The sequence below is a fragment of the Ceratosolen solmsi genome, unplaced genomic scaffold (assembly GCF_000503995.2).
Source record: "Ceratosolen solmsi marchali unplaced genomic scaffold, CerSol_1.0 scaffold10, whole genome shotgun sequence".
Classification (NCBI taxonomy): Eukaryota; Metazoa; Arthropoda; class Insecta; order Hymenoptera; family Agaonidae; genus Ceratosolen; species Ceratosolen solmsi.
This window is the reverse complement of record NW_011948412.1, coordinates 14,606,047-14,633,011: the sequence shown is the minus strand read 5'-3', so window position 1 is coordinate 14,633,011 and position 26,965 is coordinate 14,606,047. Positions and strand designations below refer to the sequence as shown.

Below are 26,965 nucleotides of genomic sequence, written 5' to 3'. Positions count from 1 at the left end.
TGTCGTACGTTAAAAATTTTTTATATAATTTTTTTTCCATCTTACAAATTAATATTGAATTATACATTCATTAAATTATGGAATATACTTCAATATAAGATATTAATGAAAATTAAAATTATTCTTTTTCTTACATAAAGTTTGAAGTATTTTACCAGAAAAATATATTTTATATATTTTCTATAATATCCAATTATTATTAATTATTATTAATCCAATAATTATTATTAAAAATAGTTTTTTATATAATTAGCTTTTTTTAAATATTTATTTTACAACAAATTAAGAAATACAAATATTCTCTTATCGATCGTTCAATATCACTTTGATAAATTCGAAAATAATCAATACTTGCTATCTCAAAATTTACGTCATTTTTACAATTGAACTTTGAACAAGGAAATAACGTTTATTAGAGTATATAAATTTATATATATATATTTCATGAAATATAATATTTATTTCCAATAAAATATTTTAATATAAGTGGATGTGTTCCTTACATATTCTTAATATAGGAGAGAGAATGTATCAAATCTGATATATATATATAAATAAGTGTTTTGATATATTTTGTATAGAGTTAATTAAGTTGATTATTAAAATATTTTTTTATCATATGATATATTTTTATTTTTAAATAAAATTTATAATAATAGAAGTAAAAATAAAAAACGTTAAAAAATTAAATGTTTAAATGTACACAATTTTTATATTTTAAAACAGTATAATGGGATTCGTGATTCTATTATATAAAATCATTTTGACGATAAATAATTGGTAGTTAACGATTAAATAGAAAAATCACTTGATGACTTAAAGTATAAATATACAACGCGTAATTAAATTTAGTATTTAAAGAGAAAAAGCGCTTTTTTCTTTGATTCAGGCTAAGTTAAATAATGTGGTAAAGAATATTTTACATATTAGTCCATTCATTTAAATCAGATGTATGTTAATTTATAAAATAATTCTTTAATAATCGTTAAAACTCAGCTATGTCAAATAATTAATTACATAATTAATTAATGTATAATATTCAACTAGTATTTTGATAGGTACTTACATTTTTTCTCTATATTATAAATAGAATTAGAGGAGTTAATAATTACATAATATAAAAGAACTGACACTTAATAAAAATTTAGTTTGGTCTTAATAAACTATAACATGAATAAGTAGTATTTTATCATTTGAATAATGTGTATAAATTTTAGACTTACTTTATTTGTATATATTTCTTTAGATCATAAATATAATTTATAATTTATAAAATATATATTTTATAAATATCAATATATTGTCACATACTAATATTAATTATTTATAACAACAAATAAGAAAACTCGTATACGTTTTATGATAATACTATTACTTAGGATCAATTTTATTACTAAAAGAAATGAATATTTTATAACATTTAACAATAAAAATTATAATTAAAGAGTAATACTTAATTAATGCAAAGACAGAATTAAGGTATTCACATTTTTTAATTATTTAAGTAATTTTACTTAAAAACTAGATAATAATCTATTACAATATAAGAATAAACAAATTACAAATTATAATAAGAAAAGAGTATTAACAAACATTGAAAGAAGAAAAAATGAGTGCACTTATATGTATCCGTTTTTCCCTTTTTTCATTGATCGACCTCGAAAATATTCAACACTATAATTACTATTTTAACAGGCCGTAGGTCAATAAACTTACATATATCTGTATGTTAGGTCTAGTTTTCCATGTGGGTTCAATTTCATTTTAATTTTATTGGTTGACTGATTTATCTCAAACTTATTAAGTTTTATCGATATTATACTTTTTCATTATAAATTTCTTCTTATGTTTTTTAAATTCTATATTTAAATCAATTCTCTTATATAATTATTAATACATTATTACTATTTTAATAAAAATTATTATTCAATTATTCAATTCAATTTAATAAATTATTTATTCAAATTTCATTAGTCTTCAAAAACAAATATATATATATATATATATATATATATATATATATATATAAATTATTTTATGTACTTTGTTGTAGAAAATTTGTTTTCAAATAAAATAATTTATGTGTGTATAATAATAATTTTATGTATTTTATTATATTTTTAATTGTATTGATTTAAAGAATTCTAATTATTTTAATTGGATGCTTTATAGATATAATAGATGATATAATAATGAAATAAATGGAAAATGTTTATCGTATTTTTTTCTAATATATACATATATATAGAAGAGAAATATATAATATATATTTCTTAAATATACACATATACACATACAGAGTAAATAATTTTTCTAGTCGTTTAATGAAAAAATAAACGCATATTTTATATGCTATTTAAGTGCTCAAATGATTAATTTTAATTAAAGATTATTTTTAAAATAAATATAATAGATATCTTATATATTCAATTAATACTTTATTGACTGATGATCGTGTATAAATTTAAAATTGTGCAAATTCGTACAATAGGAAAATAATCAATACATTTGATATTTCTTCAATATTAAGTACTTGGCTTTTCTGATACTTCTAAAGATGACACCGTTGGTAGCAGTCGTACTAAAAAATGTTTTGAAAGAAATTATAAAACAATTGTGTAGAATAAAATAGTCCTAGTTTTAAATTAATTTTATATAGCATAATTTAAATGAATATAAAAAAATTATAATAAAAAAATGTAAATTATAATTATTATTATAATTAAATATTTATGTTTTAATTTATACTTTGTTTTATAAGAAGCTGTATATAAATAAATAAAAATTTTGATTTATATTTGCACATATATATATATATATATATATATAAGACAAATATAAACAGATTAGTTAAAATTACAGACATTGATTTTAACAGAATTAAAATCATCATGTATTTCAAATTTTACCAATTAAAAAATTAAAATCATAATAAAATCGCAATAAATTAAGAATGTAACAACTTAAGATATAATTGAAGATTAAATAAAAAAGAACATACATATTTTTCTACTATAAAATATATTATATTTTTCCTAATATTAATTGCAATAATATATAATTTTACTAATTATAATATCTTATAAAGTTTTTACCACTGAAGAGCTACGCAATTTAAATAGGAAAAAATAATACTACCTTTTCGAACAAAGTTAGAAGTGTTATTTTTGGGAAATGGATGTGGTGGTGGTGGTGGTGGTGGCATAGCAGGTCCGAAATCAGACTCATGATGCATTGACGGTGGAAGTTCATCCTATTCGATTATTACAGTTATACAGTAGTTAATTATCCTAGTTATATATACCTAATATTAATATTTTGTATTTTCATTTTAACATTAATTTTATGACTTTATTAATTTTTTTTTGTTCTATTAATTTAATTTGTTTTAGTAATATATATCTATGTATATTTAATTATATATGTTGGAAAATATCGAATAAATTTTTAACAGAATATGTATATATTATGTTTTGTGTATTCAAATAAAATAATACTGGTCAAAGGTAACTTTGACTCCAGCATTATAACATCAGTATTTATTAGAACTGTTTTAATATAAGTGTAGCGCTAACAAATGTGACGGACTTTTAATTGTTATATAATGGTCATTTTATGAAATTAAATTTTATCTAAGAAAAATATTAAATTGATTGATACAACATCTTTTTTGTTATTCATCTTTATTACTTTTATAAAATAATTTTTGCTTTTTTTAATTTTCAATAATCTCTCACTATATATATTTATTCTATATATACATATTCATGTGTATTTATAATAATTGTAAATGCTTAGATTTTAATTCATTAATAAAACTGTAATAATTTATTATTACAATAATTTTCTAAATAAAAATATAAAAATATAAAAATATTTGATATAATTCTATTATAAAAACATACTACAATAAAATTTCAAATTTACTTACCGCTAGACCACATAAAACGCAAATTGCAGCAATAAAAATAAATGAATATAACTTCATATTTACTAATTAATCTTTACTATCTTATTACACCTGTTTATGATCAAGCCAAAGTAAAGCTTCTGATTTGTTTATATAAAAAAAACTCGATTTATATAAATGTTTCCCTCTAAAAAATAAATATACTTATGTATAATTCCATATAAGTTAAAATAATATTAGTAATTTCCGACCATCAGATATGGAATACGTAAATTACGTCCGGTCTCATTAAATATTTCAGTTCTTAATAATTACAAGCATTATCAGTGTAGATAGGTTTATTGTAGAAAATCTAATCCGATTAAAGATAAAAGATTAATATTATATAGAATTTAAAAACTACAATTGAATTAATTAAATTTCTTATTAAATATAAAAATATAATTTGTAATCTATAATTATAAAAACTTCACTGAATAGATTGTTTTATTAAATAATTTATATAAATGTACTTACTATATAAATTTTATTTGATATCAAGTTATTGATAAATGATTTAATATATAAGTAATTACGTTTCGTAAATTATTTGACTAAAATAATTAAAAATATAATAAGATGAATAATTATATAAGTGATTAATCAAAAATATAATTACATGAAAAAATATATTAATAAAATTATCTTCCATCAAATAATTTATTAAATTAATTTAAATCAATTTATTTTCATTCACAATTCAAATCAAATTAATTTAATAAAAATTGATTTGTTATTGGATTATTTTAGCTCTATTTATGAAGTTTTTTTAACGATTTAAAAATTTTAATAAAAGAAAATATGTATAAAAATTGATTATTTCTTAATATTTCATAAAAAGTAAACCGATTACTATGATAATTCATATGTTTAATAAATTATAATAAATATAAGTATAGTATAAAAATTTATTTTACTTTATTATACATTTATTAAGTCATATTTTATTATTTATTGAAGCTACGAATATGAAGAATTAAAAAATTTTAATTATTTTGATTAATAATTTATTGATTCTTTGGATATAAATTTGGATATCTATTCTCAATATGAAATTTTATTTCAAAAATAAAAATTGTACCAAAAATTCATACTTTCAAATATTCTGGCGTAAAATTCAATGAAGACAATTAATATATTTATTAAATTAATACTTTAAAACTTAAATATTATGCTTAAATAATTTGTTTTCATTTAATATCATTCTTCTAATAGGAATAATTAAATAAACATTATTTATTATTAATTAAAAAATATTAGAAATTAAAATACTTGAAAAATTATTATAAAGTACAATACTAAATAAATATAGATCAATTGAATAGAATGGAAAATTCATGTGTATCATCTGATTGTAATAAAATAGATTATTATAATAAAATTAATGAGTTAAGAATTTAATCTATAATAAGAAATGTTGGAAATAATACATCACAACTGTAAAAAAAATAAAGAATCTGCAAATTTTTTACTTATATTTTGTATAAAAATCAAATAAATCATTTTTAGCAAATACAAAACATGGAATACATATCATATATATATATATGTTAATGTTATATAAATGAACAATAGACGAAATTACTAATAATGTTGTCACAATGTCCCACTATTATGCAATTATAAAGATATTTATCATTATAATTGAAAGGCGAAATGAAAATGTATGTAGTTTAATTATATATAATTACAAATTACTTAATTTAGTTGAGTATATATTGGACAATTGAAAAGTTTTCATAAACAAAATAATATTTTTAGATAAATTTAAATAAATTTATATAAGAACGTATTAAATTCTTTGGATAAGTGAAAGTAGAGAGTATATTCGTTGAATGTGAAACAAAGATCGAAACTTATTGTCATGAATTATGTGTTTACAGAATAAAATATAATAACGCTAGGTTGTATTAGAAAAACTTGTTTAATTAGATTTGTTATAATATAAAATTTTTATTAATAAATTTTGTAATTAATAAATCAATAATTTTGCATTTATAATATCTATATAAATCTAAACATAAATATTTATTATATTCTTTTTCAATAAAAATTATATAAATATTGTTTTCATTTATCTAAAATTGAGGAATATATAAAATATATCAAGTAAAATAAAAAATTTTAAATAATAAGTAAATTATTTTACATATTAATATACAATTTTTTTAAGATAATATTGCACATAAAAATACAGCACCTCTTTTTTAACCATTTTTTAATGAATTGAAAATCAATAAATATAAATATTAAATAGAAGCTTAAAATAACTGGTAAAACTCGTTTTACTTTTCATTTACCTGTCAAAACTAATAAAATTAAGTATAATCCTTGGAGAAGTACATAGGTTACTCTGAGATTAACTAAAGATTGGTATTACGAGATTACTATTTGATTAGCATATCTATCATTTGATAGTATAACTAGAATTTAATATAATTTAATAGGTCGTCGGTTATAATATGTAACATTAGTTTAAAAAATTTACTGAGTATTGTCTATAATACTTTTATCCATAAACATTCATATTATCATATAAAGAAAAATTTTTAAATCTCAAAGACATATATTCCGCAATTTGTTACCTAAATAATTGCCCCGCTTTCCAAAGAATAATAATAAAAGAAACATAAACAATCAAGATAATCATATTTTTTACACATCTTATTTTGCACATCTGTCTTTAACATATTCCCCGTATTCTGAATTACAAGTATTAATGTTATCGTTTATGAATTCCGATTAAAAAATAACTATACATTTTATCTATTCCTACCTATCCTATTCCTAAAATTTGTTACCTTGTTTATTTCCAATCTTTATATTTCTGGAACTAGTTACCTTAAGCATTCTTAAATGGTTAATTAATTTATTTTATCACTATTAATTTGTTATGTCATTTTAACTAAATTATCTTGATACGGTCCTTTTCTTATGTTTAAAGTTTTTAGAGATAAATTCCACTCGTAATTTACTGGTATTCAATCTAAAAGAAAGTCTTTTCACTCTTTAAGTATCGAATGCTTATCAAAATAATGGATTTTGCATAATAACCTGAATAATTTAAAAAACAAATTTTTAATATTTATTACTTTTAAAGATTAAAAGCAGATGTGTAGTAAATTTCTAAATGATTATTAATATATTAACCATGCATTAATGATATAAATGTGACTACTATATTAAACATCTAATAGAATCTTAACATCAGAAAAATTTAATAATTAAATGAGTACGACTAAAAAGTGCACTGAAATGATATATTTTATAATTAATAAAGTAATATTTACTAATAAGTCCTATTTTTTTATTATTTATACATTAGTTTTATAAAATATTAATTTATTTTAATTGATAATTTTTTATCTCATGCTTATTTTATAATATTAAAAAAATTAATGTGATATTATAAATGTTATTACTGTTTTTCTAATTATTTCGGTAATGTCGTCTCACTTTTAAATTTTCTGTATAATATGGGTTAATACGCATACTTTTTGTATAAAATACATTTTATTAGAATCTTATTTATTTTAAATTGTGATGTTTTTAAATCTTTAAAATAATAATCATTTATTTATTTCTCTATAAATATATGGTTTCTGAAATGTAATTTAAAATTTATTTTATTAAAAGTTTATAATTAAAATATAATTATAAGATATTATTAAAATATGAATACTTATATAAAATACTTATTATTTTACTTATATGATTATATTTATTATTTTTTAATTATATGTTGGAAAATTCAGAAATTTCAATATAAATATTGAAATAAAAAAAAATTTTTTTCTATATAATTATTACTTGTATACATAGTTATCTATATACACAAAGCTTACTTTTTTGTGAATTCTTTCAATAATTCTTATGATTATATTAAAGGTAGTGAATATTTTCTTAGTTATTGTCATTAAAATATTTTAGAAGACAGAAGAAGAATTTTAGAAGAAGAACTATTTATCCTACAATGTATGAAACTCCAAAACATGGGCCAAACATTTACGTTTCTTCATAATTTAATAAAACATTCAAATTAACCATTTCATTAATGAATAAATAAATCAATAAATAATTATACATTAATAACTATTATTAATTATTTTTTATAAATATTATAAAAATAATTCAATATTCGGTTCATTTTATTTATTAAATATTACATGTTAAGCTTTACAATTTACTTCTGAATTGTACATCATCTTTTTATATATGAGGATTTGCTTTTATATATTATATCCAGGCTTTATCAATATGTCAAAAAATAAGTTCGTATACCTTAATAATTTAAAAATATTTGTATTAATTACCTCATCTTCTTGAGAAGAGGCAATTTCTGGTTCATTCTCTTCCAGCTTAGTCAACAGTTTATCCTGTAATCAAAATATTATTTAAATAAGCAAATTATATTTTATACATAATTATTTATAAACTCAATAAATAATTAAACACAACAATTTTAAATTATAGTTTCATATCATATTTATAATGCCATCTATTATTTCATTCTTATCTTATTTGTTGACTTTAATTTAACAAAACTCTAACTTTCATTTTAAAATAATAAATTGAAATTTTATTTAATACTTAAAATCTATATATATAATTGTTTATACTTGTTTTGTTTTTATATTATTTATTAAAATTATCTTTATATGTTTTCATATTTTCATAAAATGTTTTTTTTAATTTAAACATTCTTAAATAGTTATAAATTAAAAATAAAAAGTCTAATCTGATTTAAATTAAAGAAAAATTAATATTAAAAACAAAAATTCTAAATATTTTATAGGATTTATTATTATTTCTATACATAATGGTTGCTGTAGTGATAGAAATTAAAAAATATAATTAATTAAACTCTTTTATAATTATTTAAATCTTACTTTATAGAAACACTATTATTATATGCAAATAATATTCATACAATAATGGTATTAAATTAACTATTAAATTTACTAAATAAAATTAATCAATATGATTCAGAATATTATTAAAGAGTTTCATTAAATAATTATAGTTAAACTTATAGACTGGATTATTTATAAATATCAAGAATTGCATATCCTGGAAAATCAAATTTAATATTACAAAGCATATTTATGTAAATTTAAATATTATTAAATACACTTATTTATTATAAGAATAAATGTGTACGAACTTTTTCTACTTAATAAAATACATGTATCCTAATTCAGATGTATAGATCAAGGAAAATAAATTTCTCATGTACTTTAATTTTATTTTCGACTCGTCGATTTTGCAATAAAAAAAATTAGACAGTTGCCAGAGGACCATCATCAACAAAGCTGTCCTTTTCACAATTTTTAGATAGCATGAAAGGCAGTTGTATCAGAGCGTGGAATTCATCAATTTCTCTAATTTACTTTAAGATACAAATTACAATATATAATATAAAATACAAATTATAATTATAGAAATAATTATAATAATAGATCTAATTTATTATTAAATAACTAAAAAATAAAATTATTCAAAATATTCAATTATTAAAGAAAAAATTTGCCTATTAGATATTAAATAGTATTTATAGTGGATGTAATAATCTATTTGGATAATAAAAATAATTTTTATCTATCTTATTTAAATGGACACTCACAAGAGAGTATTTGTTTATTTCGTTTAATAGATGAAATTTAGAATTATTTGATTTTTTATGAAAATGATGTTAAAATCTATTATTAAAATATGAATATCTGTTAATTTTTAGTTCATGAAAAATTCAGTTTATTAATTAATAGTCTTAGATTTTCAAATAGAGAAAATAAGATCAGTTCAAATAAGCAGGATAGAAAATATACATTAAATAAATTAAATATACTAATTGTTTTGTTAAGACTTGGTTTAGAAAAATATAAAATAAATATAAATATAATAAGTAATAATATTTCTTGTCATTATAAGTAAGTAATTCACTACAGTTTGATTGAAAATGACAAATAATCCCAACGAATAAATTAGGAATGATATTTCTATTCAATTCCATTCACTTTTTACGATTATTATTGTATTTATTAATGTATAAAAAGTTTACATCATTTTATCATACTTGACTAATTATATTGAAAATATCAATTATTCAATAATTTTGTAAAGTAGATATTAGACTAGTAATGTATTTAATATTGTATTAAACAAATATTGTGATCACAAATATAATAAATAAATATTTTTAATAAATAATATGTAACTTGAAATCTATTATTATAAGTATATATGTGGAATAATAACTTTTTTTAAATTTGTAATACCTTTCGTCTCGTAAATCAGTCATTAAAAACAATATGATATTATTCCATATTTCAGTTCAAAATTATTAATCTTTTCAGGTGATGAATCTTATCGATTCTTCGAATTTTCATTCTTGTAATATAAGTTTATTAATTTTTTAATAAATTTACAATTTATTTTATTATTTATACATAATTTTTATTTAATTTTCTTATTAGTTAAATATTAGCAAAATATTTGTATATAATACTTTTCATTATGTAAATAATATTAATTTAGAAGTGACCATTAATTATAACATAATTACAAAGTAATTAATTACAAAGTAAAGTTGTACCTTTTATCATCTATAATATGAACGTGTGTTATTATTAGTTTCGTAATTTTATGCAAAGTTGTGCTTTGGTCTATGAAAGAATATTTTTAGCATAATTTGTATAAACTTTAGTAAATAGCTTATAGTTGTGACGATAAAAATTAATGATTTTTTCTTGTAAGTCTTTATACAAATATATTCCCGACGTTTTAATTATTCTTTTAATATAAAAAATATACTATAAATGTAAGAATACTTTCTCTTCGTAAATTTCATTATAATTTAGAATTTATCGATACAGAATTTTATAGGTAAAATTATTGATAACATTATCTCACAATAATTAAACAGTTAATCTGGAAGTATCAGATATTTTCAGAAATTATTATAAATTATCAGAATATGAATATTGAATATATTAAGATCATGTTTTTCCTAATTCAGTAAACCTTAAAAAACTGTAAGTAGTACATTAAAAAATGATACAAAATAACAAAATTTTTAATTAGTAAAATTTTGATTTTTCAAACATTTCCAGTCTAATTAGGTTAAAATTATTTATAAATCGTTATATAGAGTTTTAGAGTATAAATTAATATAGTATAATAGTAAATACAAATTTAAAGTAAATTCTCTCTATTTTGTAAAATAATTCCTTTTTAAACATATCCTTTACTCAAATATCTTGATATTTATTACTTCTTTAAATGCTTCTTGAAAATATTTTTCGTCTTTATACCCTCTATTTATAATGAAATCTTATATTTATTGTTAAAATTGTTACTTCATAATAAATACTTTAATTCAAATAAAAAAGTTAATTTATTCGAATTGTTTAGTAGAAATATCTATTAATTACAAAAATTTTATTTAAAAAAAAATATTATCTTTTTTCGTATTTCATTGTATAATATTTACACAGTATAGTGTCCATAATTGATTTTTAATAGTCTTTGTATAAATCTATAACCATAAACTATTCCTTAGCTGCATTTTTATTGGCAAATATAAAAAAGTTAATACAAATACAATAAATAAATCTAAATATTAATTTTATTATTATTGACATTCTATATACAAGGAGAGAGAGAGAGAGAGAGAGAGAAAGAAAGAGAGAGGAATAGTTTATTACTTAAAGCACTATTTTTGGATATAATTTCACTTTTAAAAATTTTGTTTGAAAATAAATTGAAAACAATCTTCTAACACTTTTCGGTTTTGAAATATAAAACTACAATTTTAGAATGTCTATACGCATTATTGAATTTTTGCATCAGACTATATTTTCTTTGGTGCAAAATGAAAATACAAAAATAATATGTTCTAGATTTTTATAGAAAAATATATTTATTTTGAGAAAAGATATATTATTTATATTAATGTAATAGTGTATTATTATAATATTATTAGTACACTCTCTATTATTCTCATTTAAAATTACATCCAATTATTATTTATAAATATTATATATATTCTCTATTGTCTCTAATATTTCAAATTTAATTTTTATATAGTGTAAGGATTTCATTATGAATAATCAGAATAGATCAATACTTATCTAGATAAAAAATAACAGAATCTTTTTGAATTTCTTTATATTATCTGATAATTTATTCAATTTTTCAGTTAAATCATTTAATTTCTTAGTTTTCAAAAATACAAATTTAGAAAATTATTATTACTTAGTTTATTATATGTTTATATCAATATATATTTTTTTATATCATAATTTATATAATGTATATATTTAATGGCATATAACTTGAATCATGTTTATCAATTTTAAAAATACTATGTTGCCAATATGTATATAGTATATAAAATTTAAATGCTACCCTAGCGAATATCTTAATTTGCCTTGTATCAATTTATTGTAAATAAAAAGAAAAACTAATTTTTTAGAAGATACTGGTTTGTCGCTTATCACATACTTGTAAAGAATTGAAACAAGTTAATCAAGATTTCATGATTTAATATCGTTTCGTTAACCTTTTGATCACTTTAGATAGTAGTCGAACTTGTATGCAAGATTTTCATTGTGAAGGGCAGTTCAGGTCTTTAATAATACTGTTTGCTCCGTTTCTCCTAGATTTATTATTTTATTTTCACTTTCATTTATTTCATGTTGTAATTTATTTTAAACTTTTTTTAAAAATATTTAAGAAAAAAATTTTTTTTTATTTGAAGTTTAAATTATATCTGACTATAGATATTTTAACTTTTCTTTTTTAAATTTTAAATAGCATAACCAAAAATGTTATAATTTATAAAAAAATTAATTTCTTAGTGTGTTAGAATTACAAATATATTTATTTGAAATTAACCTTTATATCTATATAGATACAATTATTTTATTCGATATTTAGTCATTTATATATAAAGTGATTGTAAATACACATAAATAATCGTGTTCCATGCTGTTTATAATTGAAAAATGTATAAGTTACCTTTATGACGAAGTTACAAATGTTTTCTCGAAATTCTTTTTAATAAAAAAATTACCATTTTATTTCGAATAGTACTATAAAATAAAATTTAAATTCTTGATATTTTTTTAGATGTATAATATTCTTAATTTTATAGGAAATAAATTTATTCTTTGTGTGCTTTTTAACTAAATTGGTGTAATTTCTTATATTATAAATATGTTGAATGTTAAATAAAACTTTAAAATATTTTGTTATTAAATATTATATTTTAATACTGGTATATATTAGGAGATAGGAGTTACATTTGAATCAATTATAAAGATTTATGATGTAGAAATTATATAATACATTCAAGATAATTTTATGATTTATTTTACAATATTAGTGATAATAGATAATATCAATTATTATTATTAAAACACTATTTTCGTAATTTATATAGTTCCTTATTATTCTATACTATTTTTTTTAATTTATACGCTTTTCATAAACTATAAGTTTTTATGTATTCAATAAGTTATAATAAATGTTAACAAAATAATAATTTGAATAATAGAAATAATTCGTTTTCTTAACTTGTCGTATTAAAATTGACAAAATTCACATGAAAACAGATTATGACAATTAATACTTAGTAGTTACAATTTATAAAACTGTGTATAAAATTTTAATTTAAATTTAAATGTAAATGTAATAATTTAATTTGACTTTATACTTATAGATAAGACTTATAGATAAGAGACTTTTGGTTCATACTGTGTATGATAGATTATTGAAATAAAGTGTGCTTCTTAGAAATTTTATTTACATAAATATTTCTGTGAATTTCAATTTCAATTCACAAATAGACTTTTTTATGTACAATTGAAATCACAAATAAAAACCTCTCCCTCTCTCTATCATTCCGTCTAAATAATCCATTCCTGCGACTCACCCATCTATACAACTGATCGACCGTGCACAAATAATTTGAAATGCGAAAATGAAAGCCGTATCACATTTTTTTTTATTCCAAATCGTTATTTTCTTTATCCATGTTTTCTTATGGCTCTCCACTCTCGCTCTTAAGCAGCCGCCCTTTTTCCTATCACTGAATCGAGCGACTCCATTGAGCGATCCAAGTGGGAGTCCCAAGCGCCGGTCTTTTCTTTCGTAGAAAGCCGAAGAACCAACAGCCAGTTGTAGTTCAATATCTTGATCGATCGGAGTGTATTTTGCGCTTAACGGTATTTATCCGCGGGGGTGTGCGTTTATAAGTCCCGCGGATTATTGGAACGATGCTGCCCGGTTTCATAACGCCTCTACTCTGTCGATTATTTATATTTTATAAAGGTAGCGTTGGGTTACTTCAAGGCTTAAAATTACAACGGATTTTGATCGGATGGAATACAGTATTGTTTCTTTTTTACAACTTTTTACTACTGAGTGATAATTTTTTTTGTGTTGGTATCATAAGGTATCAAGAAACTATTTAATTGTGAAGATTTTATATTCATTTTTTTATCATACAAATGTTTATTATTTTTGCTAATATTATTTAATAACTTCATACCCTATTTCTAAAAAAGTAAAATTGCTGCTTCAATATTAACTTAAAAACTTCTTATTTTATATGTAATACTATTCTAATAAATAACATTAATGCTTTCTATTGTTTATATAAGTATATTTTTTAAGAAATTGTTATATGATATTTTATATTATACGTTTTTCAGTTAAAAAGTAGATGTTATAATGTGCACGTTTTAATTAAGGTTTACTAATAAAATTGAATAATATCAGCAAGTATATTAAGTTTTAGAAGTATTGAAATATTAGAAGAATTAAAATATTTATTAATTTTATTATATGTAGTTAAAATTTATTTTAAAAAAGTTATTTTTATGAAAATTGCCCACATTGTTATTATATTTATAAAATCGATACAAAGTAATAATACGTTTTGTTTTAAATGATAACTTCCATCTAAAATTTATTTATCAGTCTAAACTTCGGGTCAAGATTTAACCGAAAATTATTTTTATTTTTTTTTAACCAAATATTTATTACGTATAATATGTAATTATAGTATTTGTACATTTAATTTGAATGTTTATTCAAAATAAGATTATCTGTTTATAGAAGAAATATAATTCATGAATCAATATTTTTAAATATATATTCAATGACAATGATCTATAATAATTTCTATTAATAAATAGTCTAAAACTTATATTAATATTTACATATATAAATATATATATTTTAATACAAGCGTAAATTTAGTCTATAATATCAATAAATAATACATATTCTTTCTAAAATTTAACTAAATATTAGGGATTATTTTATTTTTATTTTTTAAATTTTTTTATATTTAGTATTTAAAACATTGTAATTTCTTATACAATATAATAACTAAAATAGTTCCAATATAGTATTATGTGAAAAATGACTACAACTTTCGTTTAAAATCTAATAATTTATGTATTTACTAGCAATTCTTCATAAAATAAGTTTTTTATTAGACATTACCATAAATAATCTTCTTAAGTGTTAAAAAATGTTTTCATTTATTTTTGTTGACCCAATGAAAAGTAAAACAATAGCATTCTTAGTACATTCTCGAAAACTTCGAAATCCTCATACAAGTAATGATAACTGTAATCTCATAAATACCACTAAACTCTGAAATTACATCTCAATAAAATTCAATCTAAAATCTACTTCTGACTACTGTACTTTCATTCTTCCATCTAACTATTAATAAAAATAAAGCTAAAAAATTCTTAATGTCGTCATTATAACTTATATAGTACAATAAAAAAATCCGAGTTCCGTAAAAATTCTTCTTGGATTGTTAATTATATATAAGGAGAATGTCTGTTGTAAACAAATTTTTTAACGAACAGTAAAATTATTGCATAAATGATATTTGCGATGCAATTTTTTAAGTGCAACAAAGTTATTTTAATTTCCCACATATTTTTTATGCATTTTAAAATAAAAATACGACACTGGCGTGATCTATGTATTTATATGGTTTTAGTTTTTTTTAGCTTACAATTTTAAAATAATAGATTTTTGAATTTTTAAACTAAACAAATGAACAAATATTAACTTTATTGTAATTACATAAAAGGATATGGTTCGTTTCATTTATTCTATAATTTGAATAATAATATAATCATCTTAATTATTTATTAAAATTAATTTTTTAATTTATAGTTATTATAAGATATTTATTGAAAGTTGAGAAGATGGTTATGTATCTTATTCAGATTTATAATAATAATTATATAATGTATTATCTCTATAGGGTGTTCTTTAAAATTTTAAATTTTATATTAAGGATTATAAAAATTAGAAAATATAAATTTTTATAATATTTATATTTCATACTGCAAAATGTATCCATACATATTATTTATGTATGGTTATGAAGGTATAATTAAAAAAAATTTGTAAACAATTATATTATAATTATGAAAACATATTAACTGGTAATTTTTTAAATAAATTTAAAGTATAAAATTAATAAATAGCTATACGATATAAATGAAATTTTTATTATTTTCAACTTTATATAAAATATAAAAATTACTTTTCTTTTCCAATAAATGTTGAAATATTTAGGGCGTGAAGAGATTTAATGATATTCTGCTTTACTTCTTATTTACTTTTTCTGTGAACGAAAGTGAGTGTCTTATTTAATCAAATGCTTGTTCTCTCTATTTTCTACTATGATACACTAAATGTTTCTAATAATTATAATCAATAATACATTTAAAATGAAAAATTACCTTAACTGATTTTTAATGTGGATTTCATTGTTATGGAATTTTATATTAGCGTGTGATAAAAACTGTTGTATATATACTCAAGTATAACTTTCTAATAATAGAAAATTTAGTTGCTTTGATTAAACATCCAATTAAAATGTAAATTAAAATTTTTTAAAATAGATAATAGATGCACATATATTTTTACCTACAAAAAGTGTGTATTGAAACTTTGTAATTATTTTTGTATTTACATTGAATATTATTTAAAATATTAATAAAAAGTAATTATAACAATATAAAAACGACAATATATAAATACACAATACAAATACTAATTTTTTCAAATTATTTTACTTTTATGATTAATATTATTATCATTTGTAATTAATTATATATTGAATAATTTATATAAATATTTTTTTATAATTAAAAAAATTTAACCAATATCCTTTTACACTATATTCATTTATTAATTTTAATGCATTTTTACAATTCTATCTCGATTTACATGTTTCTAGCTTACAAATATTCAAATTTAAAAGTTTTTTCATATTAACAAAATATGAATGTATTAAATATATATTCATATATTGAAATATAAAAATAACTTATGATTTAATTAATTAACCACCATTTAGTTAGAATTTATTGATATATGATTGAAGAAAATGTCCTATAATTTTATCATATGTAATTTAATAGAATACATAATAAAAATTCTTTTTTCGACTAATCGAATGGAGTATTGAAAACTATATTATAATTTTAATATAAAAATGTATAAATGGATAAATTATTTTCTGTTATAATCTATTAAATTTTATTTAAAAAATTAATTTATGAACATATTTCAGCCGAATAACTAAATACTATTCATTAACAATTTAAAAATGGGAATATCAATATTAGATATTTTAGCTTTTTTAGCTATTAGATTTCATTATCCTCTTAATTTTTAATATTTAATATTATTTAATATTAAGAATCAATATACTTACATACGCCCTACAATTTATTGAGGACAGTAATCGCAACATCTTTGAAAATTCCAATGAGACCTTGTACAAGTTTATCCTGAAAGTTATATATGGAAGGCCAAAAGAAATATTTCTATGGAATTTACGTTTGTTCCTTTTTTGATAATATGAAGGTTATTGTAAGAAACTATGAACATTACGTTAATACGTCAAGGCATATAAGTAATCATGGTATAAAAAAGTTATTGTAATATCACTTGTGGATCAAGACAGTAATAATACTTAATTGTTATTTTTAGTATTGTGTTAGAGATTATCAAGTTTTTCAAATTAAAATATAACTATGTATCGTCAATTACATATTGTAACGTGTTCAACAGCAATTATTTTTGACTTCAGTTAGACTTCAGTATTAATTTAAAAATTTTTAAATTATCCAATAAGCAGTTATTTGATTTAATTTAATGAAAAAATAATCCAACGAAGTTAGAATTATTATTGTTATTATATCTCAATAAATCAGTGCATTAAATATATGCATTTAAACAATTTTTTGTTATAAAATTGGAAAAAGGACTTTCAAAAACTTTGTACCAATAAATTATCGGTGTAATAACTAAGTCTTTAATTTTATCTATTGCACATAATATCAATGACATAATACTATATACTAAATTATTTTATTTATTATTTATTATTTATTATAGTAAACAATAAATTTCATTTACTTTTCATTCAGCCCTATATCTATTATTATTGGCGTAAATTAAAATCATTTAAAATGATGATTACGAATGATGATCAATACTGTTATTTATATTTATAACTATACAATTAATCATTTATTTATTACATATTAGGTGAAAGTCCGGTAAATTTTTCTTTATTTCCTACGGGACAATGTCTATTTTGCTGTCCAGTCAATTTGGATCGTGATATCTTGTATCAATTATACACTAGGTACTCAATTATTACTCTATTACTATTCAATAATTATTTATTTATACGTGTTTGTAAACTTTACGACCTATAAACATTGTGGTATAACGATTTCTATGAATAACTTTTTTCATTACAAAAGGCGGAATCCTACAGTTCCACAAACTCTTCAGCCCGGAAATTCGTGTAGTTTACGTAGGAGTAACTTTAATGTTAGTCAACCGACTGTCTTGTATATACATGGTTACAGCGAACGGTCTCCTGGAATAAGCGGCTCCAGTATAAAAAATGGTTTGCTTTAATTTCTATTGTATTTATAATCTATATTTATAACTGTATTTATAACTATCATGTTTTATGAAGAGCTTATAAGCAAAAACAATTTTGGCTTATGCGTTGCTTTAAAAAAATCTTTAAATTATAGCAGTTATTATTAAAATATTAACATATACTCAAGATTATAAAAATATCAATAACTAATATCTCAACAGATCTATCTGCAAGAAAAACCATTTTCGATCACTATATTTATATTTTATCTATAAAATGTATTTAGATTTATTGGAGTGTGCAGGAAAAAATGAAGCTAATTTATAAAAAATCTTCTCAATGAATATTCGCATAATAATATCAGTATAAACAAAATAAATAATGAATATATTTTCTATATGATTTATATAGAATACACAAATACATTATATCTATATAATTCCATATAATCTGTATAATAGAAAAGCATAGGACTTATAATTAATATATTTCTCAATGTGATTAAACAAATTTTTAAATGTTTATAAATAAAATATTTAATAATGTAAAATATATAGTAAGTGCATTCATTAATATACATAAAATTGAAAGGATACATAATATTAATGATATTTTGAATGTTCAAAGTAATTTTATGTGTAATAAAATTCAAATAAAAATATGGCTAATAATACAAATATTTATAAATCGACAGCTTATTTTCAAATAAGTTTATTAGCTTTTTTTACTCGATTTTGACATTTAAATATTTTTCATGTTAAGGATTTAGAAAATATATTTTAGATTTTATAAATTCCTTTAAAAAAGTATATTAAAAATATATTTTTTTATATTTATACTGTAAAGACTTTAAATATTCGAAATTTTGTAATAATATAAAAATTAATATATATTTTATTGTTTATGTTTTTACGAATGCATATTTGGTAATATTTTTGTTGTCTAAAAATGGTACAATATTTTATTATTTGATTAAAAAAAAATTTGGTCGGGATTTCATACGGAAATATTAATGTTAGCAAGTCATTATCAAAGTATAAAATTTAAATTTATATTTTTAAAAAATTTCCTTTTATAATGGCACTTTTTATTTCTTGAATTCTTTTAATAAAATTTTCATAATTGTTTTATATTGTTTTCTATGATATGAACAATGTTTGTTATTAATAAACAGTCAACACTAATAACTAAATTATGAAATATTACTTGAGATTACAATGTATACATTTATTCAAAATTCTATGTGAAATTAATAAAAAGTTCAAATTTATCAACAAAATTTTAATTACCCTAATAATAATGCACTTGAGAATTTAATTATTTTATTGATTAAAAAGTAAAAAAAAGTAATGAAAAAGATATTGAATGTTACAACAGAAACAGAGAAAATATATGGAATTAAACAAAACTCAAGTATCTCGGGGCTAAATACAATCATTAACTTAAGAATATTTATTTTTATTATCAATGAATATATTTTATTTACATTAATGATGTGAAATAATAATTATAACAGAGGAAATTATATAGTATTCATACGAATACAATATATTAATATTAATATCATATTACTTGATTTTAAAACGAGAAAAAATGTTGATAAAGTTAGTTTTTATCTTATAATATATAAATTTTGTATAGATATTTGAATTCGTAATGATTTTGAATATATTCAATACAGTTTATTTTTGATCTTGAATGATATTTAAACTCGAAGTAATGTAAGATTATATTATAATAAAAATATCTTTTATGAGTTTAAATGATGCAGAATATAGTAGCTAGATATTGTTAAATGAATTTCAAGGTGAACAGTACGAATGGTATGAATTATCGAGAAAATTAATGAAAATTTTATCTGTATAGTATGGAAATAATTTATAGTTATCTAAAATATTAACTGCTCATTATTTTCAATTTAAAAAATTTCACATGGAAATTCGTAACCATAATTTCAGCCTATCTCATACGAAATAACTTCAATGTCATTTTGGTGGATTGGAGCAAATTGGCGACGATGCCTTGGTACGTGAAGGCAGTGGGAAATACAAGAATAGTTGGTCCACATGTAGCAAGTACACTTAGGTGGCTTGAGTCAATCGGTGCTTTCAACTTGCGAAGGGTGCATGTTGTGGGATTCAGTCTCGGAGCTGAAGTCGCGGGCTTTATGGGCAAGGCGCTGTTTCCGCAAAGAGTAATTTTCAAATTTACTTCGTTCTTCATTCTAATAATGCACACTTTCGTTTATCTAATCAATTAAAAATTATTTAATTTTTGAAGTAATATTAGAAATTATTCGATTTTATAAATTTGTAATATTATATTTTTCTATTGAGACTTTGTGTATACTGTTCGAATAATGTATTCTGATAAAATCAATTAAATTAATTAATATTTTTTAAAATATATATTATATTTATAGAAGATAATTTCGAGGTAAACTCCTTTTTCTTAAAAAATGAAAAGAAAAAAATTATTAAAATAAGCTTATATTTTATTCTTCTTTGATAATTGTATTTTAATGCGTATACGTTTGCACACTTTAAGCGTTGTTTTTACATTTTTCGAAACTGCAAAAATGCGCATATGCTATACATAATTATGTAAAGTACAGGACGAGTCATATTAAATATCATCTGCTCACAAAAGTCTTGATAACTCCGTAATTAATATAGGTTGGTAGAATAACTGGACTGGATGCGGCTTATCCTTTGTATATGAATACTGGAGCTGAAGGACATTTAACTGCCGCCGACGCCGAATTCGTCGATCTTATACACACTGACGGCGGTGTCCTCGGTTTCCCTATTCCCTTGGGCCACGCAGACTTTTACCCGAATGGTGGCAGGCCATTACAGCCTGGCTGCAACCTCGAGAATGTCCTTGCCATGGGCATCAGCAAAATTATTAATCGATATAGTATGTAACCTTCTTCATTATTTATAAAAACTTCATTACATACTGAATGAGCAAGAATAATTTTAAAGATTACACTTACATTTAGTTTGATAAGAATGAAACAACAAACTAAAATGAAACTTCAAACATTTATCTTGTAAGTCATTTAAAAGTTACATTCAGTTGAAATTGTATTCATCCAATTATTAATGAAATAAAGTAAATTAAAATTCGAGATTATATTTTATGCTATCTCACGGTATAAAATAATTATAAACGTAGCTCATTATTTATTACATTATTTTTATTATATTAATAAATTCGCACGATTATATTACTCGTAATGAATGAATATGAAAATAATTAATCAATTTTCATTGTGTTATCTAAAATCTATTTACATTTTATTTTTATTTTTTTTAATATATAAATAAATAATTTACGTATTTATCTTTAATTGATTCTTTGTGTTGAAACAATAATTACAAGATATTATATATAATTTATTGTCAGATACATACAATTATAATATGGTTTGAAGAAAAAAAAAATATATATATAAGCTAATTTTAAAAATATAAAATATTTAATTTACCATTTTTTCATTCCAAATTTATTAATCTATTTAAAGAAATCAGCTATTGAATAGTAATAACAATCTATTACTTTGCGCAAACTAACAATTATTTCGATTATAATAGCAACGAAAAAGCGAGACACAAAAGAATAATTATTTTATTTGATTGGAAAAACGCGCGTGTCAAAGAGAGAGTCGACAATTTGTAGCTCACATGTCTCAGTTACATGTAGTCACCATCGGGCCTGGCGCTTCTACGTCGAATCCATAACCGACCCGACGGGATTCCCTGCGAGTCGCTGTCCCAAATGGCGCCCGGATATCCGCGTTCATTGCCGCTGGACACCCGATGCTCTCATGGGTTACGCCGCGAATCCGCGTATCAGAGGGATGTACTATCTACGCACCAACGCCAATCCACCCTACGCCCGTAATATTACCGGCTATTGTTAATAGGATGGGCTATTATTGAAAGAAGAAATTGTCTGACTATGAATACGGAATCTGATTTATTTATCAAGTTCAATTGGTAAACATAATACTGAATTAAAATGTTTTGAGAAGACAGTTTTCTTTTCAATATCTATATTATTTCAAGAGCTAATTATGAGATATCAAGGATACGTAGATTCTTATGTAATTTATGCTTTCTCCAAGATCATAAGAAGTTTTAATAAATAAAATTCTATTTATGTAACAATAAACAAATGCGAATGAAAGGTGCAAACTAATCGACAAAGAATGTGTCTATTAATATTACTTTTTATTGGATTGAATCGATCCTTCTAATTTAGTATAAAAAAATATCTTAAAGTTTTATAATTATATATTTTTACTTATTTTACATAAGTAATGGAATAATTAAGGTATTTTTATGTCCATATATTTTTATTACTTACATCATTTGTTTATTGGGTTTTATAAGATGATACAAGCTATAAAATTGAACCATAAATATTAAAATAAGTGATATCCAATTTTTAGGTAGGAATATTTTACTAAGATACATATTCTATTATTCTTAATATCTATACTTATTTTATACACATTAAATTTTGTTCAAAACATTTCTACAAATAATGAAATTTTTAATAGGTAACTTTTAATCTTATGAATGTATTGTAATAAAAGTTCTATATGAAATTTATTAAGTATAATACAGGTTTCTGATCTAAATAAATGCTTTTTTACTTCAATTTCATAACTAATTATGGTTTTTATATTAATATACTAAGAATAACATTAACTGTGAAAATGTATAAGTCTGTAAATAATTTTTTCTTTAATAAACGAGAAACAATTCTATATTAGTATATTTAAAACGTAATACGACAAAGATAGTTTTTCGAAAATGACAAATGTTTATTATTCTGTACGCGTATACTACATGATATATTAGTAGTGTACATTATGTGAGTAAATTAAACGCTTAATTTTTGTAAAAATTTTAACAAATTTTATTTTATTGACATATTTGATAGATGATATGTAAAAAATGAACGAATTATATATATATATATATATTTATAATAGAATAATACTATTTAATAGCGGAATATTATTCATTTTGTATAAAATATATTAAATTCAAACTATTAATATGTAACAAATTAATTAATTAATTCTATTACTACTAAATTTATTAACAGAATACTATATGATGTATTTATTTTCTATATTTAAAAATATAAGTAATAATTATTTTGTTAAAATACTGAATTACAAATATTTATTTTCTATTTCAAATTAGGTATATTATAATATATTTATTTATAATAAAATTTTTTTTTTATAATAATATACAAATAACAAACAACAAATAATATACAAATTTTCAACATTTTCAAAGTAATAATTAGTTTTTTCCTTTCTTAATGATTTTTAACAAATTGGAGATTTTGAAACGGTATTTTGATAATCATTTTTCATTACATTATTACATTAGAAGTTAGATATTCACAATAAATTATATTTAGAATGATATAATGCTTAACAATAAGATAATATTTTAATTTAATTGGAACACGTGATAGAATATAATATATTACATACAAATATATAATATATTAAATTTTAAATGTTTTGAAATACATTTGATTGAAATGATAGTTACTGAAGATATCCATTTTTATATTCGATATGTTGAGTATATATAATCAGCTAAAGTTTGAATCCAGAGAAGTTACTATTGTGATATAACAGCGTTGTGATTATAAAAATACACAACATAATTATTTATGTTACCAAAATTTACCATCTAAGGTTTCCATCTTTGAATAATCCAGATATCTAAAGGCAATCAACTTAGTTTTTTCAACTTAACAGTGAAATCACCGTGAAATCGATGCACTTTCACAATAAATGAGCGATAAAATGACGCCAATCAATTGAAAGAAACGGAAGCAATGACATCTAGATTAAAACCAATGAAATATCGAGTGCTTTTTTACTTGTATTGACAGATAAAATTTTCCGTTTATATTATTTAATTAAATATGCTGGGATACTTTGATAATTTTATATAATTAGATGATTTTGTAATTAAATAATTTTTTTTAGATATATAATTTTGCTGATTACAAGAAATCTTATTGTGCATATTACAATATATGTAATTCATATGTTAAAATTATATTCAAATTCAAATTTTACGTTAGTATTATTTATTTATTTTTTTAACTATTTATTATTTATCAATAATTATTTTATGAATATTATCTATTAAAAGATATGCTATTTAAATGATCATTGTAAAATTATAAATATTTAATGAAAATCGTTATATATTTGTAAATTATTTTGAAACTATTTTCATTTTCAATTATGTATATCAAACTATTAAAAAACTTCTTATGTAGAATAATTATATGATTTTCCTTATTTACAATAAAATAAGATGCTTTGTATGTAATCAAAATATTATAGTATTTATTTTTTAAAAGAAATCTTATCTTAATTAGAAGTTATTATTATAACATTTTTTTATTCTACTCATTTTTATAAGTTGTAACTGATTTATCAATTATATTTAAAGAGTAATTTTCCAAATGAAAGTTATACAAATAGACATCTAGAAATGAAATTGTAAAAAAATATAGTACTAATACAAAATTTTCTCTGTAAATTAATGATTTGTGGTAAATGTGAAATATGCAAAATCGTAAAATGGCGTGTCTTAATACCTAGTAATTGGTGTTATTTTCAATCGGCCTAACTATTTCAGCGCATTAAAAACGAGAGATTGCATGATTCCAAAAAAAATGGCTTTGACTGAAGTTTTTTTACACTTCTTAATAATTTAAAAGTCTTCAATTTATCTCTTCCGTCAAAATTGGGACATGTCAATCAGACTTGGCTTTTCTTTATTTTTCTATTTCTTTCTCTTTGAATTTATATCATATCATCTCATGAGTTTTTAAAAAACAATAAAAATAATTATTGCTTGACTTATTTGAAAAATTATGATAAGGCCTACTCAAAATGGAGGACTATATACTAACATTACAACTTAACTAATTAAGTTTTACATAACTATGTCAACATTGCATTGTATTCCTTTGGAAACAATAAATCAAAGGGGAATAGGTGTGAACTGCATTATTCTATAACAAGATTAGGATACACTTTTATGCAGAAGAAATAACATCTAAACCTGGATATCTAAAAGTAACTATTTGATAATAAATTTTTCAAGTAAACAAATTATCTAAAAGTAATCTTATAAATTGCATGAAAATATTAGAAAAGTACTGAGGAGATCGATCAACAAGTAATCTGAAAATTAGAGATTAAAGCTGCACTGCTTATTTTTAGCTGTAAATACGAGTAATAACACATGACACATAAGTGTGTGTTAAAAATGCAAAATATATGTAGAAAATATAACAAAGATAGATAATGTTAGTATATTATATTTTTGTCTAAAAAAAAAGAAATTGGATTATCGAATTCATTGCATCAGCATTTATATTTATAATTATAAATCGAACCATAATTAGTTACATTATGATATAATAGTCTAGTCTGCTATTTGATAATAATGTTGTTTTTTTTCGTATCTATGTAGCCACTTTAAAGTATACAGATATAATTACTATCTATCTAGAAATTAGTCCTCTGCTACCGTTGAGTGATTCAGCTTACTAGATTTTTTTTATTTTTTCTCGAACTATCTTAAATTTATAATATCGAAAATTACGTATTCCAATACTTTAATAGAGATAAAGGAATTCATTAACACGAATACATATAATGAATATTTGTTCGGAAAATAATTCCACAATCTGTCTCGTCAGCCAAACGTGCAAAAATCAACTTAGAACAAAAAACCCACTAGATGTTGTGTGGGATTGCCGGGCAAGTAAAGGGTTAATGCATCGATTCAATAATTAACACATATTTTTATTATTGCTGTTTAATTCATTTATTTTACTTTATTTCCAATGGGAATTATTAACATTGGTGAAATTACAAATGATCTTTATATTTCTTGATAATCTTGTGGTGTTGATATATCTGTTTATTGGATAATTAGAGGATAATCAATTTCTTATTCTCTGCATGTCACTGGTGAGATTATGATTTACTGTAA

At 20.5% G+C, this 26,965-nt stretch overlaps 2 protein-coding genes across 2 annotated transcripts in view; one reads left to right on the top strand and one right to left on the bottom strand.

Annotated features, from left to right (window-relative positions):
* Positions 1-26,965, bottom strand: part of LOC105360311 (uncharacterized) — a 57,911-nt gene that overhangs the window by 5,777 nt on the left and 25,169 nt on the right. Inside the window, exon 3 of the mRNA XM_011497195.1 lies at positions 8,263-8,325. Coding sequence (XP_011495497.1) covers positions 8,263-8,325 — 63 coding nt within the window. The remainder of the gene's footprint in view (positions 1-8,262; positions 8,326-26,965) is intronic.
* LOC105360301 (pancreatic triacylglycerol lipase) lies at positions 18,778-22,930 on the top strand. Its single transcript, XM_011497181.1, has 3 exons — positions 18,778-18,920; positions 21,575-21,818; positions 22,598-22,930. The coding sequence occupies exons 1-3, from the start codon at positions 18,918-18,920 to the stop codon at positions 22,825-22,827; spliced, it is 477 nt and encodes a 158-aa protein (XP_011495483.1). The 5' UTR covers positions 18,778-18,917; the 3' UTR covers positions 22,828-22,930.